The sequence below is a fragment of the Topomyia yanbarensis genome, chromosome 2 (assembly GCF_030247195.1).
Source record: "Topomyia yanbarensis strain Yona2022 chromosome 2, ASM3024719v1, whole genome shotgun sequence".
NCBI lineage: Eukaryota > Metazoa > Arthropoda > Insecta > Diptera > Culicidae > Topomyia > Topomyia yanbarensis.
The window spans coordinates 171,313,290-171,331,001 of NC_080671.1; the positions used below are offsets into that span (position 1 = coordinate 171,313,290).

General features: G+C 36.8%; 2 protein-coding genes across 3 annotated transcripts in view; one reads left to right on the top strand and one right to left on the bottom strand.

The window, feature by feature from the left end:
- LOC131682113 (cilia- and flagella-associated protein 251-like) overlaps positions 1-274 on the top strand; it is a 42,130-nt gene extending 41,856 nt beyond the window's left edge. For both annotated transcript variants that reach the window (XM_058963338.1, XM_058963337.1), the window contains exon 14: positions 138-274. The gene's annotated coding sequence lies outside the window, so the exon portion shown is untranslated. The remainder of the gene's footprint in view (positions 1-137) is intronic.
- LOC131682114 (wee1-like protein kinase) lies at positions 3-17,197 on the bottom strand. The gene is made up of 4 exons (XM_058963339.1): positions 16,821-17,197; positions 15,219-16,763; positions 15,011-15,153; positions 3-2,483 (listed from the first exon to the last, which is right to left on the bottom strand). Exons 2-4 carry the CDS (start codon positions 16,757-16,759, stop codon positions 2,338-2,340), a joined length of 1,830 nt encoding a protein of 609 aa, XP_058819322.1. The 5' UTR covers positions 16,760-16,763; positions 16,821-17,197; the 3' UTR covers positions 3-2,337.
- Positions 17,198-17,712: the final 515 nt, after the last annotated feature.

Genomic DNA, 17,712 nt, shown 5'->3' on the forward strand with positions numbered 1-17,712 from the left:
ATTGATCAATATCTCTTTATTGTGAATCTTCTTTCTTCTCTTTCGAGCAGTTTTACAATATTTTCTTATATATAATTAGATGAAAATCACTTATCAAAATATACCTTTTTGGAACATTTTTTTCATTTATCAACTAGTAACTAATACGCATCGGAAGTGATTCGAAACTACCCGTCGTCGGAAGCTGAACCAGCTTCTTCTATGGCAAATGGCAAAATCATATCGCCCGACAGTTTGCAGATGATCGGGATTGATCACTTATCCTGGCTGCTCTACACACACTCTTTCTCTATCTCTCTCTAATGGACTGTTTGAAATATGGAAGAAACTTAATCGTGAACTATCGGATTTCTCACGTTCACTTTCTTTGAATGCAGTGTGAACAGAAATAAATCCTGCTTCTATGTTTTTGTTTTGTTTCTTATGCTTACGTAGTAAAATCACAAATTTCTTTTTTTCCGTTTCACTCACTCGTTTTCTCTCACTTGGATTTTTCGTCCTTGTTAAATTCTTTTGTGTTGTTTACCTTCCTTTCTTGGAATTCGTATGTTAGTATGACGTTGTTTTCCTGTACCTTTCGCATTCATAAATGGTCAGTTTGTTTTTAGTTATTTTCTTCGTACATAAACGAGCTTCTAATCACAATAATTATCGGGTTATCATCAGATCCGGTCATGTTGTGTTGTAACAGTCATAATCTTTTCTTAGAAAGGCACACACTTTTTGTAAATGGGTCACAGCTTGTTTTTTGGTTTTACTACCTTTGTATTTGTTTCTCTAAACATTTCGAACACTTACCACTTACGTTAATTTAGTTTAACTTTTGCCAAAAATTAATAATATTTTGAAACACTTTAATGTAATTATGGTAAACCTAAATTGTATATTTTTGTGTACTTTTTTTTCATTTAACAATTAAGGAAGCGGGGAAAAATTTAGAAAAAAAAACAAATTCGTCGAAATATGGGCAAATAAAAGAACGCTAAAAACATGAGTGAATAAAAATTAATTCAAGAAAGTATTGACGTCGATTAATAAAAATTCTAAAAAAAAAATTTCGATGGTCGAAAAAACGCTCCCTCTGCTTTCGGTGCTGCTGTTTCGTTGCAATGAAAAAACATAGAATTAATTTTAATCCCTAGTTACTGATGGGATTTGAAAACTAATCAGAACTATTCTTAGTCATGAAAAGCGAAAAATTGTGGGATAGTAGAAAAGATTCAAAATTTCCATACCTCCTATTACCGTTGTTTGGTTAAGCAAAACCTAATGTCAAAAATAGTTGGTGTTTATTTATGTGATTTTTCTAACTTACACGTTTCTCTCATTCACAGCATGAAATCAGACTTCAAGTATCCTGTTTTACTTCTCCTATGACTAAGTGAAAAGTGAGATGTTGTTTTATCAGGATATTGATAAGACAAATTACATCTAGAAACTAACCGTTCTTAGGCATATTCGTTTTCTACACCTCACTTGTTCGAACTTGAGAGTAATACTTCTATCCCTTACGCTCGATACACTGGTGTTGTACAAATGTGAAAATGAAAATATTATTAGATAGTGATGTATTTCTAGAGCTATGCAATCTAGTCACAGATTTTTATTTATCATTACACTATTGTAAAATCATCTACACTAGTTCAAATTTGGATGTAATCAGCTTTTTCACTTGTCTGACTATTCATGTGTAGTATGAAAACAAAAACGGAATCATCAAAGAGGTTGGGTAACCTATAATTTCAACACGTAAATGTGACATGGCTCATTAGAACACTTTCAAATTGACAGTAGTAATCTGGTCATAACACGTCGTTGCATTTGATAGAGTATGAAGTGCATAAACATGCTGACCCAGGTAGGTTAATAAAGCACAACTCATTCCAGTGGACTGGGCATGTAGTGCGAATGCCAAGAGGGAGACCAACCGAGCTTATGCTCAACTATAAACCTAATCCTATTCTTCTAATTCGAGCCATTGATTTGTAACAATGGTTCAAAATAATCCCAAAAGAAATATGGTCCACAAAGAAATGAACCATTATGAATATGACGGTGAGATTCGAACAGACATTGTTCGACAATGGCTTGATTGGGAATGTTCGTTTCCAGAGATTCACCGAAACCATCAGTAACTTGATATTTAAAATAAATTCCATATTTTCCCATTTTTTGCAACGATGGTACTATTGATCATTATATCTTATCGCGCGCGATTAGGCTGCATGTTTCTGATGTCTTCCAAATAAAACAATGGGTGGGTCCTGCGATCGAGTCGTGTGGACTGATTGGCTGCGTCATGACATTTGTAGTGGCTTCGTTGTTGATCTTCCTCGCTCAATATTCTTTGCTCTTGCTGTTGTCTCGAATGCCCCTTCGCGCAGCAATCAGATTCGTTGGACGTTTCTTACGTGAGTAGGAACGAAGCTTGCGGTCCGAAACGGTTAGTTCTCGGGAGCTGTTGGGCCGACATTTGCGAGTATCTGTAAGAGATAATAAAAATCAGTCATGAAAAACTGGTTTTCAATGTGTGTCCGGTACAAGGTGTTTATTTCAATCTAGAGTCAGGGAACTAGGCAACTCTGTCTCGTGCTTTTGAACCAGGCCTGGCATTCTGCATATTATTTCGAGCAAACTGCTTGCGACTCGACCTTGTTTCGCATAACAGCGAACTTAGCGTGAAAATTAATTAACGGGCGAGTTCGCTCGAGGAAGTACTAAATTTTTAAATTGATATGCTCGAAAAACAATTTCAAGCGCATTGTAATTGATTGTGCAAGACATAGCTGTTGATCTGCACAATAGCAGGGCCTTCTTAAGATAACTCGGAGCCTCTGGGCACTGTTAAACCAAGGGGCCTCCATAATTGAGCAGGTTTACATTCCCAGTGTGGCCATGCGTAAGGACGGTGCTGCCCACTATACGCTATGTTGATACTGTTTGTAAAGGAATCAACCCAACTTTGCTAAGACTGCCGACTTTGTTAAAAGAAGTTATTAAACTTTTAGTGAAGAGACGTCTGAGTCAGTTTTGCATAGGGCTTAGCAGTGCATAGCTGTGTATCAGTATTCTATTCCCACAAACTATACATTTTTGTGAAATTATTGATAGATTTAGCTGAATAGTATGTTCAGAAGAATTATAGTACATCATAGGAGTTATGTTTTGGATAAAAAATTTAGATCCACCTGTGACCACATAGAGGACGCCAACACTAACTTTTAATAGAAGAGAGATAGCATATCAAAATGTTTGGAAGAATTACACTAAGTTTTTTTTATACGGGGAATACGTGCCGTGTAAAAAAACCGTGTAAAAAAACCGCGTTCATTGCGAAATCCGTGTAAAAAAAACGTGCTAATTCCGAAAACCGTGTAAAAAAACCGCGTTAATTCCGGAATCCATGTAAAAAAACCACGTTAATTGCGAAATCTGTGTAAAAAAAACCCGTGTTAATTCCGAAAACCGTGTAAAAAAACCGCGGTCATTCCGGAATCCGTGCAAAAAACGCGTTAATTTCAAAAACCGTGTAAAAAAATACTGCGTTACATTGAATGCAAAAGACTTTGAACGATTTTTGAATTTTGTTTGCACAGATTTCGCAATTACATACCACGGTTTCTGCATTCATTCTAAATCTTTTTAAATATGTACAAAAACTTAGAAGATTTTTGAACAATGTAGACGAATCTTGAAGATTGAAGTCGGCACTTCAAGGATATGGGTGTTTTCAGAACAGGATTAACGCCTAGACCCCAAATGTCGATGCCTGACATCATTTTGAAAACTAAGATGGCACCTTTCGGTTAAGTGAAATTCTCTAAAACCCAATCAATATGGGTATTGTCGGAACGGGCTTGATGAGTGTATAATAGAGATCAATGCCCGAAGATATTTTGTAATGTAATGACAATATGGAATGTTTTGGAACCGGATGACTAAGCAGTTTCTAGATCTACATCCACATCTGAAGCCATTTTATGATCCAAGATTTCAACTTACCGAAAATACATATACACTAGGTTTCTTTTTACACGGGTGATACATACCGTATAAAAGTGCAAATCACCGCGATAATTGCGGACTCCGTGTAAAAAAACAGTGTTAATGCAACTTCAAAATGCGCAATAAACACGGTTTTGGCGGAAACAATCTATATTCTTTTGAAAGTAAAAAACTTAGAAAATTACAGAATGAGGGATTACGACTGGTCTTGGAGATTCCTTTTGAAAATCAAGATGGCGACTTCAGGTTCAGCGGAATTCTCAACAATTCAGTCAATATTAGTGCTTTCGGAACGGGATTGGCACGTAGATGCCAGAGATCGAAGTCAGATGGCATTTTGAAACCAAAGATGACGATTTCCGATTTTGCGGATAATAATAAAAAAAACCTATGAGAATTTGCGAAATGGGATTAGGACGATGTCTGGCCCATAAACCATTGTATCTTAAATCAAATAATAATTATTTTATCAATTCTAATGAATTGGATTTAGTCCGGTTTGATTAAGTCAAATTTTTGGGTCTAAATTATGACTGAAATCTTACTTTTATGCATAAACAATAAAGAAATTCAAGCAAAACGTAACAAATATTTGAAAATGGCGAAAGTTATTAAGAAAACCACCACCACTGGAAACGTTCCAACAGCGCTTAGAAAAGAAACACCAACTTAATCCACCTAGCAGTGAGATGAGACATTTCTTACACATATCACTGTTGGAGCATTTATCAGCTTGCAGAATTTACGCGAAGTAGGCACACAACAGTTTCTTGTCTGCACGAATAAAACCTCGAATAAACTGAATAAACTATCAAAAATCAATAGAACGAACAAAATAAAAAAGGAGCGAAAAACGAAAAAAAGGCTTTCAAATTCATAAAATGAATAGAAAGATTAATATAAATAAAATTAATTAAATACATAAATCAAATTAGATTAGCTCATTAAATGGAAAATTAGGCAATATTTAAAAATAGTTATAAAACTAATAGAATAAATTAAATTGACTCAAACTAACAAATTGAATAAAATAAATTATCATGAAATGAGTCAAATGAATCAAACGAATCAAATGAATCAAAGGAATCAAATGAATCAAATGAATCAAATGAATCAAATGAATCAAATGAATCAAATGAATCAAATGAATCAAAGGAATCAAATGAATCAAATGACTCAAATGAATCAAATGTATCAAATGAATCAAATGAATCAAATGAATCAAATGAATCAAATGAATCAAATGAATCAAATGAATCAAATGAATCAAATGAATCAAATGAATCAAATGAATCAAATGAATCAAATGAATCAAATGAATCAAATTTTTTAATAAATAATTTATTCCCACGTGTAGATGACTTTTCTCTTTTCTACGATCCCGATATCCTGAAAAATGCAACGTTTTGTCTAGAACTATCAGATAATTTGTTACTACCTCTTATTTTTTTTTGCTTCGATTATAGAAGTTTCAACCTTAGGGTCATTTGCTGCTTTTTCGGCATTCTCTTTAAAAAATATTGCTAAAACTAAGCCCGACCTTACGCTTACGGATTTATTCTGAAGCCTACATTTTAATTTTTGGCGTTTTTTCGTGCATTGATTTGGTTGTTGAGAATTTCACTAAATCGGATGTCGCCATCTCGGATTTCAAAACGGCGCCAAACATCGATCTCTAGCACCTACTCATGAAAACCATTCCGGAATTAACCATATTAATTGAGTTTTAAAGAATTCCGCCAAAGCGAAAGCTACATCCTTGGTTTTCAAAATGGCCACAGACATCGATATCTGACGTCCACTCATCCCATGTTGATGAGGTTTAGAGAATTTCTTTGAACCGGAAGTCGCCATCTTGGTTTTAAAAATAGCCTTAAACATCTATATATGACGTCCATTCATCAATCCCGTTCCAAAAATACCCATATTGATAGTTTTAGAGAATTCCTGACGTCTACTCATCAATCCCGTTCCAAAAATACCCATGTTGATGGGGTTTAGAGAATTTCTTTGAACCGGAAGTCGCCATCTTGGTTTTCAAAATGGCCTCAGACACGGTGTCTACTCGTTAATACTGTTCCAAAAGCAACCAAATTGTTGACGTGCTAGAAGGAACCCTTTTCCACTTTTTCAAAAATATTTAGTCTTTGAATAAAAGCAAAATCCGCGCAAAAAAACTTGATTAAAAATCGTCTGAGTCATTTGCCTTCAATAGGACTGCGAATAACCGTGTTAATTGCAAAATCCGTGCAAAAGAAACTTGATCAAAAATCGTCTAAGTCTTTTGCCTTTAAAAGGACTTAGAACATTTTTGCGAAAAACCGTGCTAATTGCGAAAACCGTGTAAAAAAAGCCGTGTAAAAAAAACCGTGCAAAAAAAAACGGTGTAAAAAAACCTTAGTGTACTGCAAAATACCTATTCTACAACTTTGTAGAAGAGACCTAATTACTATCTCTCTCCATTGAAAAGTTGGTGTTGGTGCCCTCTATGCGGTAACATGTGGAACTAAAATGATTTAACCAAAGCATGGCTCGCATTACTTACTATATTTCTTCTGCTAGGCCCTAAACACTGCTAGGCAAAACTGCAAAACTGACTCAAACATCAATTCGCCAAAAGTTTAATAACTTCTTTTTACTCTTACGTCCCTAACCCCAATTTCATTAAAAATATTAAATTTCAAAATAATGGTACTCAGCCACGTTCTAACCAAACTTGATGCGGTTTTTTAGAAACGATCACAAAATTTATCTATTTTTAGGAACCAAGAACATCTTTCCGGAAATGACCGTAGTTCCGGATATGTTGTTGGGAATATTGGAATTACCCCCCTTTCCGAACAACGAAGAACATTCATACCGTCGAATTGACTAGCTGTCTTCGCAAAGTTGTAGACCACTCAATTATCTTTCTTATTTTCAGAATACAATAATACGATGCATACAGTGCCCCCTGGCGGTGAATATGCGATATAGTCGGTTTTCTCCATGTAAATTGTCAAAAAAACCCATACAAACTTCAGAAACGTTGATCCGGTAGCTAGACTTGTCCGATTAGCTTCAAATTTGGTGCAAGTACTCCTGGTCGGACTAGGGGGGTAAAATTAAACAAGCCAAAAAGTATTAGAAAAGCGGCCTACCCTTATATGCAGAAGTGACGTTAGCGCCACTTTGGTCAAATATCATTTTTCATATTTCTGAGTTCTCTTAAAATCCACGTCTTTCAGTGTAATTGTCTTTGAAAAAGTATGCCAAATGATCTTTTAAAACGCGAAAATAAAGTGACGTAAACGCCATTTTCACCAAAGTGAGGAACCGGTGCAATATAATACGGAACGCACATTGATCAAGGCAAAACAGTTAATGCTTAAGCTGTTGTATCATAAGTAATGTTGTGGAGCTAGATAAGCACCATTATGTGATGTAAATGGCTAGGGTAATATTATAATGAGATGATATTCAAATTTGCTTTTTAGTACGATCATATTCCAGCAATATATCGATAGAAACTTTTTATGTTTTATAAAGAAGACTCCTCTGCAAGTTAGTATGTTTCTGTAAAGCAGCGAACTTAGCCTTTTTCAACATGGATTTTTGATACCACAATAATGTACGAACATATCTTGGTGGAAACTTTTGTTCGAAAGTTTGACCGCTGTTGTATTATATCTCATTATTTCGGTGCACAATTGGTTTCAATTATCAGATTTCTAAACCAATTCCAACCAAACCACCTGCAAATGATCCGAAATTTATTCAAGTTTCATAAACCGTATGTGTTGTACTGTTTAAATATGCGGCTCCGATTTTATACAAAAAAATTCATGGAGTCCTTTCGAGGCAAATTTGAGTCAGTTTCTTTGATTTTTCAATGTATAGCTTGAAGGCTGGTATTAAAATAACATGAACATTTATAAATTGTATATGTAAAGGGTCTAAATTAATTTTGAAACCACCTGAGAGACGTAGTGGATCCATAATAGGTAACCTATACCTGTGAAACGTTTGTACCTGAATACACCTGTTATTCAATACACTCGATCTACTAGTCATCAGATGCTCGGAAGACTTCAAATGTGCTTGAATAGTTTAAAGACAAACGACATGATGTTTTTTGGTGTGCCGTGTGACAGGAATATTCACTAAAAAATTTATCGAAGAAGCGGAATCAGGAATTACCGGGACCGGTCGTTAAGTGGAACACTGTATCCAAATGCATTCAGATATGATTGTAATTATTCTTGTCATTTTGGGTTGACGCATGACAGGAATATTTACTAGAGTTGTTTTGACCGAACTTCCGTATTCCATGACAGAAATGATTCCGTTGCCGCATGACAGAAATGATTAACAAAAATGCAATAAAATTGGACTGAACCGTTTTGCGCGTTAAGGGCACAAGACCTAATATAAGTTATGTTTTGCTTTTTTGTGTTTCATCTCGTCAGTAACTAGCACCATCTGGGTGTCTAGTTAGACGATGTATCTAAACTAGTACCCAAATTAGGATTAGTGCTTATTTGGGTACTAGTTTAGTCCAACTAGACACCCAGATGGTGCTAGTTACTGACGAGATGAATTCTAAACACAAAAAAGCAAAACTTAATTAACAAAAATGTTTCATCCGAAAAACCGGATTTCGGAATAACCGGAATTGATTATAAAGTGTTCCTCTGTTCCTAGATGACTTTACTTGGGATAGTATTGTACGTATAAAATCGAGCTGGTGCACTTTGATGTGCCGCGTCACAGGAATATTCACTTCTAACTTCACTTCGTCCGACAAAAGGCAATCCGGAATCACCGGAATGGGTCATATAGTTTCCCCGTGTGTCCTTATGACTGAACATGTTTGTATTGTTAATAGATCATCATTAAAGTGCTGCATGGCAGGTATCTTCAAATATAATTGTTCCACAGACATGAGTAGCGCATTTCGTATCGTTGTCGCACGTTGCCTGAAAAGGCCTGCATGATACCAAAATGAATTCATAGTGTTCAAATGTACGATAAGCGGAAGAGCCAATATGTAAACAAAACTTCTTATTCCATGTGCCGACAGAGCAGTTCAAAATGACTGTTTACACTTATATTGAAACTTGTGTTGCCCTCCTTAAAATGGAAGTTTTATTAATGGCTTAATTCCTAGTGATTGTCATTCCGATTATTTTCTTCTTCCGCCTTTCTGCTCAAATAACGTAAAATCCGTACAAACTGTTGAACGTTCGAGGCTGGTTATCATTAAAAATATATTTCTAGTTCAATATAAAACGCTTCGTGATATGTTTGTCTATAAAAACAGCCCCCAAGGATGAAACCTAAAAAATAATGTTACACCCCTATCACAGTTTAGGCGTCATTTCACCGCACTTTTTTGCCCGTCGAACTGTCAAAACTGGAACTTCATCCTGGATATAAGCTGTTGATGTGCACAGATTGTTATTACGCCGCCATTCAATTTTCTTTAATAGTCTGATTAAATAATCGAGAATGACAGATCAGACAATGTCGCAGATTGTCGTTGATTTGTCTAGTAAGTAGCTATGTTCTTCTCTATTCGTATTAGGTATTTTCATTGAGTAAATATCGTTTTTTCCTAGATGCGGTGAATTATATTGATGGCACGGAATTCACTCTTAGTGCATACAGATTTATAAACGATAATGCTCAAATCACAATTCTTCCAACGGTAGAATATGATGTTGTTTCCGCCCGTTTAGAAAGTGGTATCAGGTCTGAAGCGGTATCCTGTTATCACGCTTCCGAATTTAGTTCGTCGACAAGATCTTTCCGTTCGAACCGGAGTGGATCCGCTACCGAAGATGTGTCTCTAGAATCCTTCCGCACGGACACAGCGCATGAAACATCTTTTATGAATGAAACACGTATATCGTTTACTGATGTTCTTTCATCAACGCCTCTTCCTCAATATGGAGATCCAAGAAATTTGCTACCATTGGATTTGTCAATGTCTTGTATAGAGAAAGACCCTCTGGATTGCTCCTTCCGTAACGACAAAGTCGAACCATTAAATTTGATAGCGAGAAAATCACAAACTACATGTTCCGCGCCAAAAATCGAACAAGCCTTGAACTTCATCTGTCGCAACGAAAAATATACTGTAAAAGGTTAGTTTTTTGTTGAATTATTTGTTCCTTTATCTTTATTTATTTTTGAATTCCTTACAGACCCATTACCATCTGCTGCAGCAGAACAAAAAGGCTATTCCACGGAGAACTATTTTCCAGTATCTAATGGAAAAAAAGCGATTCAAAAGGGTCTCACTAAATGATGGTATATTTTTATACTGATTTTTGATTATTTTTTATTAATCTTAAGTTGTTGTAGAATCTTCTCCTTCCCAAGTGGAACACAAGGTCCTATTGCCGATCGATTTGAATTGCCCGGTATCTGGCGATCGCCATGGAAATTGTCACGTAATGGGAAACCAACGCGACAAAGAAAATTCAGTATTTGATATGAAACACACCGAATTAAGCGTGCAATACGATGATGATGATGACGACGATGAGGACTACGAGCCGCAAGGAGATGCGACATTGATGAATGACTTTTCAATCTATGAATATTTCGAACCGTACCGTAATGAATCCGTCGTCGATGAAGATCATTTGAATGGTAAGAAACATTTGATTTAACCCTCCGTAGACCAGGTGGGGTCGGATAGGACCACATATTTTTTGCTTGTAGGTTAGCGTATGCGAGTGGATCTCACCTGGTCTGCGCTGTTTAAAATTTTCTCTACTACGCTTTTCTACCACCAAGTAGTCTAACGCCATCTGTTGGTCACACCGTATTGGTCCAGCAAGCACCAAATGATGGTAGACTTCAATCGCCTTTCTCGATTGCACCGTCTTGTTATTTGTTTGTAGTACGATAATCCGTTTAAACCGTCTTTGAAGCATAGTTTCTATAGTTAATAATGGATATAATTTCAGATGCTGCAAGTGATGAAAATAAACATGATGAAATGGGCTTCGCTGAACTAGATCGTGATGATACAATTCCTGTAAACTCAACGAAGAAATTAAATAACAAGAAACTTAAGGAACAGGGCTCGGAATATATTAGAAAAAATGACACGAAAGCACCAGCCCGAAAGCTACGAGAATCTTGCAGCTGCTCTAAGCGTAAATGTAATGAAAAATACAGCGAAGAGCTCAGATCAAAGCTATTGAAAAATTTGCTGGAACTGAAAGTCTCAGGACAGGATCAATTTCTGAGCAGTCACGTTGCGGTGACGTTCGTAGCGCGCCATCGAGTAAGTTCGAATTAATCGTTGATTGTAGAATTTTGATAAAATGACGTCCATAGATTACTTTATCCCGTCCATGAAGGGTAAATAATACTATGTGATATAAATTTAAAATTCTGAAAAACTGGAATCACAGTTTTTATCACGCATTTCGTATATATATAACTTACTCAATTTATGTACAAATTCTATAAATATTAAATCTTGTACTACCGCTATTCACAATATTGTCCATTGTTTAATGGGATATTCCATATACATGGGACAATTATACGTAGAACGACTAATTATGATATAATTCAAACATTATAGTAAAGTATCACCTTCCTGGAGACGGCGGTCAGGTTCGCGTGTGTCTGAAAATGTTTTTGAACACTTTTGATGTGACGGAAAAAAAAGTTCGCGTGCTAGTTTTGAAAAAAGTTGCCGGTATGGGTATTTGTTCTGATGATAAGCGGATGCTAAATACCAATCGTTGCCCGATTACGACTGAAACCAAAGCATACATTGAGGAACATATTAAATCCTTTCCCGCATATTTTTCGCACTATACAAGAGAAAATACTAATAAGAAATATTTATCCGGCGATTTGAATATTTCAAAAATGTACGAATTGTATGTTTCCAAGTGCAAGAAAGATGCACAGCATCCCGTACATTATAACTAGTATCGCATTATTTTTAACGGATTCAATCTTGGTTTTCGAAAACCAAAAGCTGATACATGTGGCGAATGTGATCGCTTGAAAATTCTCCTGAAACAAGCAGATGACGAAGGTAAAAAAAGGCAAGCAGAGGAACTTTTGTACTCGCATCAAAACCAAGCCAAAATAGTATACGATCAAAAAAAGCAGAATGTAGCGGATGCCATAAGCGATTCCACGGTTCGCACTGTGTCTTTTGACTTACAGAAGTGCTTGGCTACACCTCATTTACGAAATGGATTGGCCTTCTACAAACGACAATTGTATACGTACAACCTCACAATTTTCGAAACACATCGTAATAAAAATAAGGGCTTCTGCTATATGTGGGATGAGTCACGAGGTAGACGAGGAGCTAATGAAATCGGCTCATGTATATTAGCTGATTTGAAGGTGTTCATAGCCGAAAACCCTGACATTAAGGTTATAAATCTGTTTTCCGATCGCTGTGGAGGCCAGAATTTGAACTTTATAATGTGCATGATGTTCAGCTACATAACTGAACAAAATTTTAAAGATGGGCGAGATGTTACTATCAGGCACAAGTTCATGGTAAGTGGCCACAGCCACATGGAAGTCGATACTATCCACGGAGCAATCGAGAGAGCCAAACAGACGACTTCGATGGACATCGAAACACCAAGAGATTGGGCAGTATTTATAAGCCAAATAAAAAGAAAAGTGCCGCTCGTTGTAAAAAAGCTGGACCAACATCAACTTTTGTCCTTAAAAAGTCTGTCTAGTCAGTACAAAAAACCTCGTTTGAACTCTGTTGGTGAACCAATAAAATTCAAAACGGTAGCTATGTTTGAATATCGTTCGACGCAACCTGGAACCGTGTTTTACAAAACGGATTTGGCATCAGATGAATACTTCCAATTGGAGATTTGCAGCAACGATACGATAAACGACGAACCTTTACCACTTTTGAAACAAATGGAAACTGAGCCTATTCCATTGCCGTACGAGAAACTTCTGGATTTAAAAAAAACTAATGCCATTCGTCGGGAACAAGACATATTACGAGGCGATGTCACGGACCCTCGTTATCCCGAAGCGCGGAAGGAAGGCGAAAACCGACGTTCAAGATGAATATTTTGATGACGATCTTGATAATGGTATTGCGAACGATTTTGAATAATACAATCCTTAAAATGTGTTGTTATAATTGCAGTAGAGAAAAATGAATAAATTTACTATTGTACCCTTAATAATACAATTCTAGTTATTTACGCGACCAACACTATTGATGTGTTAGTTATATTTCCATCAATACGTCAATTACTTTTAAATACATCAGTTTTCTCCTCAAGTTATAAAAAGTATTGTCAATACTCGACAATAGTATTGTCTCATCTAAAGCGTAACAACAAACAATAATGGTGACATGTCATAATTTCACGGCGAATTTCCAGTGTTGACAATTTAGCGGGCGTAAAATCTTAGGCGGAATAACATTCTGCAAATAAATATGGCGTATTGAGTTTTAATCCGATTTAAACTTAATTAATCACTTTTGTTCATTTGCTTCTTCGTAATACTATGAGTTACCTATTTGTCAACCATATAAGTTTGTTAAACGATTATTTCAGGCTTTATCCGTAAAATAGGATTTGATTTTGGTATCGTAATATTGGCTAGCAGTTTTCTCGCATATGTGAAATTGGAATTCCGCCCTTTTCAAATGTTGGTCTAGATTTGTTCTATGCTATATTTTACCCCAAGGAGAAAAATTGGGAAAACACCAAAATTTCTCACTAGGGCGAAAATTTTTATTCCGACAAAAAGTTAGTATCGGTTTCTGATGAGACAAAGTCGAAACGCGGCAATATTTAAAAAAAAACTATTTGTTTCTATATTAATCAGAAAATAGTTCCTTCTTAATTCTTTGTTGAAAGCATGAAAATAAAAATATTACACATTTTCAAAGATGCTCATATTCTACTTTCTTCGCTCACCCAGGGCAAAATGTTCCCAATTTCAGTGTAATATGCCCTACCACAAAAGGATAGTGTGGCCCACAGCAATCGGTGAGATTACCCCACAACAATAGGGTTACATGCCCTAATCGAATTATTAAAATTTGTATCATGCTTAAAATGGTCATACATTGTATGAAACCTTGCTTTATCTAAAGAAAATCAATATTATTGTTAATCAAAGCTCATAATTGGCTCAATTGTTCAATAGTTACTTTGTGGTTGTGCTAAAAATGGGGCATACCATTCAGAACCTAGAAGGGCGTTTTGTCCGGTGAGGAGCTGTTGTGAAAACATGAATAATTCTACACGCACACATATCAAGTTGCTCGAATTAATTCTACTAAATCCGGCTTCTCCCAAATGGTTGAAATGCTTATAGAAATTTAGTGGGAACTTACATCGAAATGGCTCATTCGAAACTTAAAAATGTCAAACTAACTTAGTACGTTGATTTCGTGAAATTATACTGTTGTCAGTTATTTTTACGTTTCAAATAATTGTTCACTGCCGTGATACGCATTAGAGTCCAATTTGCTATGAATTTCCTATACATATGGGACTGTTATGCTTATCACGACTGAGGGCGTATGACTAACCGAATGGCTGGCGTCCAAAAGGGGCTAACCCACATTTTGCATTTCTAGGTGTCATGCATAAATGACGTAGCATTTTGGGGGGTACAGAGGGAATATCAAATTTGTGACGAAGTGTGACGAGGAGGAGGGTAGGGTCAGAAATTGTGCGACGTAGCATTAAGTTTAATTTTTTTTTGACGGGCATCAAAACCCATTGATTAGAGAAAACAATTTAATGTTCCTCCATTCCTAAGTTATTTTTCAAGCAATCGGTTGGAAAATGATAACGTAGCAAATTTTTTGGTACCGAAGGTTCCGGAAAATGTTTTTTTTTGCTATAATTCAAGATTTTGAGAGACTACGACAGTTTTCAAACATTGTTTGATGTTGCATTTGATGAGAATTTCAACCTGTACTAGATCACTTGCGACTTTTGAGACTTTTTTGGTTTTATCAGCTTCAACTTACTTGGTGTCTGCGCCTGCTCGTACGACTTGAGCATTTTGCTCTGCTCCTTCAGCTTCCGTAAGAGTACCTCGTTCTTTTGTCGCTCCATGCTGAGTTCTAGGCAAAGCTGAGCTTTGCTTTTGGAGTCAATGGGAGATAGAACCCTAAAAAAAGAAAGAATTAGCACAACAAACCAGCAGAACAGACCTAAAAACTACTCATAACTCACGGATGATTGAAAATTGTAGAGGAGGATGGCCTCTTTTCAGGATCGGGATGCATCATCATTTTGATCAACTCGTTAAACTCCCGGCTGATTCCGGGTAGGTCGGGAAAGTTACCATTACGCAGCATATGCCACTCGGGTCCATTCTTTGGTAGGGGACCTCCACCGGCAGCTTCGTACAGCGTGATACCCAATGAAAAAATATCCGCTTTTGGTAGATTGGAAAAATCTTCCTGTAAAATTTCGTTCGGAAGGTAACGACAATCGCCTTCTTCAACCTGGGGATCATTCACCGAAGTAACGTGTCCAAGGTCGCCAATTTTGAAAGTTATCATGTATTCGTTGTCCAAGTCTTCATAAATGTCTTCGAAGCCATCATCAGCACTATCAGGATGATGAATCACTCCTGTGCAGGACGGTCGGATTGGTACTTTGGTGAGAAAAATGTTTCCAGCTTTCAGATCCATATGCACGAGATCGTTTGAGTGTATATATTTGAGTCCTTCGGCGATGTGCAGCAACAGCATTCGAAGTTCAGATTCTTTCAGGATTCGTTCCTGGAGCAGAGTATGTAGACTTCCTCCATTGCAAAATTCATTCTGAATAAGCATGTGATTGTTCTCGGCCCACGCCGAGTAATAACGTACGACGTTGTCATGCTTTCCTAATACAGCATGCGCATATACTTCGTTTAACGCCGTCTTTTCAAAGGAACTTCCTGCCACCGGTTTAATACTTTTCTTGATCGCATACACACATCCATCCAATCGATTTAAACATTGGTAGACTTCTCCAAACTCTCCAACACCGAGTAGGGACAGTTCCAGGAACTCCTTTTCATAGCGAGAGATATTTGAATCCTGAAGTGCCAATCGCTTCGGAGCCTGTCGTACTTCGCCGTAATCATCCTCTAGCAAGCTGGATGTTTTAAGTGTATCACTAACAAGCTTCTGCGTTTGAAAGAAGCCCCAGCTCTGCCGCGTAGGCTGCTGGTTTACCTTGTTACAAGTAAAAGTAACTGGGAAGCTAGTGCTTAACAAGTTATCATTCCCATCCTGACCTGAACGAGTTCGCTTTTTCGTTCTCATGAACATTCCCGGTGGCGTGAAAGGATTTACATTTGCCGACGCCATCACATTTTCATAGTTACGATGCAAGGGAACTGCCCGAGGTTTCTCGTAAATCATTTGATCGTGCCCATCGATCGGGTTCGCTAACAAATCCGCATCTTTGGTGGTAGCATTGATAAGTGCTTTCATGTATTTACTTGTCGACTTTTGAATAATTGTCTTTGGGGTTGCCGGCGAATCAAACAGCCGCAGAGCTCGTACTTTTCGGTACGGCGGAGATACCGACGGCTGCTTCCGGGGACTTACTGTCAACGCAGCTCGCCGGTAATCTCCACTAATATTTTCATCATCCGGCGATGCTCCAAAGGTAAGCTTTCGGGGCATTACGACGGATCGATCTGGAGACGGTAGCTCGACGCTTGAATTCATATCAGGCGATGAATCTACTCCACTACTTTCAGTATAAATATCCATTGAACTGAAAACGATTTGCTTCGTTTGAAATAAATGTAAAAGAAGAGCGACAGTCACTTACCTTCTAAACTCATGCAATTCCAATATATTTAACAAAGAAATTCCGACTGCGAAGCCAGCAAAACAAACATAATCAACCGTCGAACGAAAATCGCGTCACACCAAACAGCGAAACGAAAACAACCACTGACGGAATCTATTCGCACTGTAAACGGTAAAACTCAGGATAATTCACGGCAATGTTCACTTTTACTGATAGAATCGATTTCAACCCGTAGTTTTGTAATATTTTTGTGCACTTAAAACTATTTAAACAATTTATTTTTTCGCTAAAACCAACAATAATTAACTGTGCTGTGAAGCAGGCAGCAGAGAAAAAATCCGTTTGCCGTGTGTTTTCTTTTTCTTTCATTCCATCTGTGATGCGATGCGGCTGCATGTACGCGTTCCATGTTTGAACTCGCCTGACCGTTACGTTTGTGGTAGTGCGACAAGGCTGCCAGGTAGTTTAGAAATATTTTGCTTGCAGAACGAAAGTTAAGCATGGTATATGAATGCTGCCCAGTGATTGTGTCGTCAGCGTCATTTCGATAAAAATATAATAATACGAATTTTAAATTGAACACAAACAAAAACAGTTGTTGAAGATCATTTACAAATCGACTGTATGGATGCAATACCACACATTGCGATTTGTTACAATCGTTAATTTTATATACCTTTAATAATTGTATGTGCAGTACGAATAGTACAATACGATTGAAACAGTATAAAGAACTTTCAAGAATAATAATTCTTTATACTTTTATACACATAAATGAAAATTTATAATTCAAGCGTTATACTTGAAATAAAATTGTTTACGCCTCTTGGATATCAATCGGACACCAATGCTACCAATAACGAGCTAAATTATTAGTCATTAATTTTCGAAGATACTCTTAATGACTTTC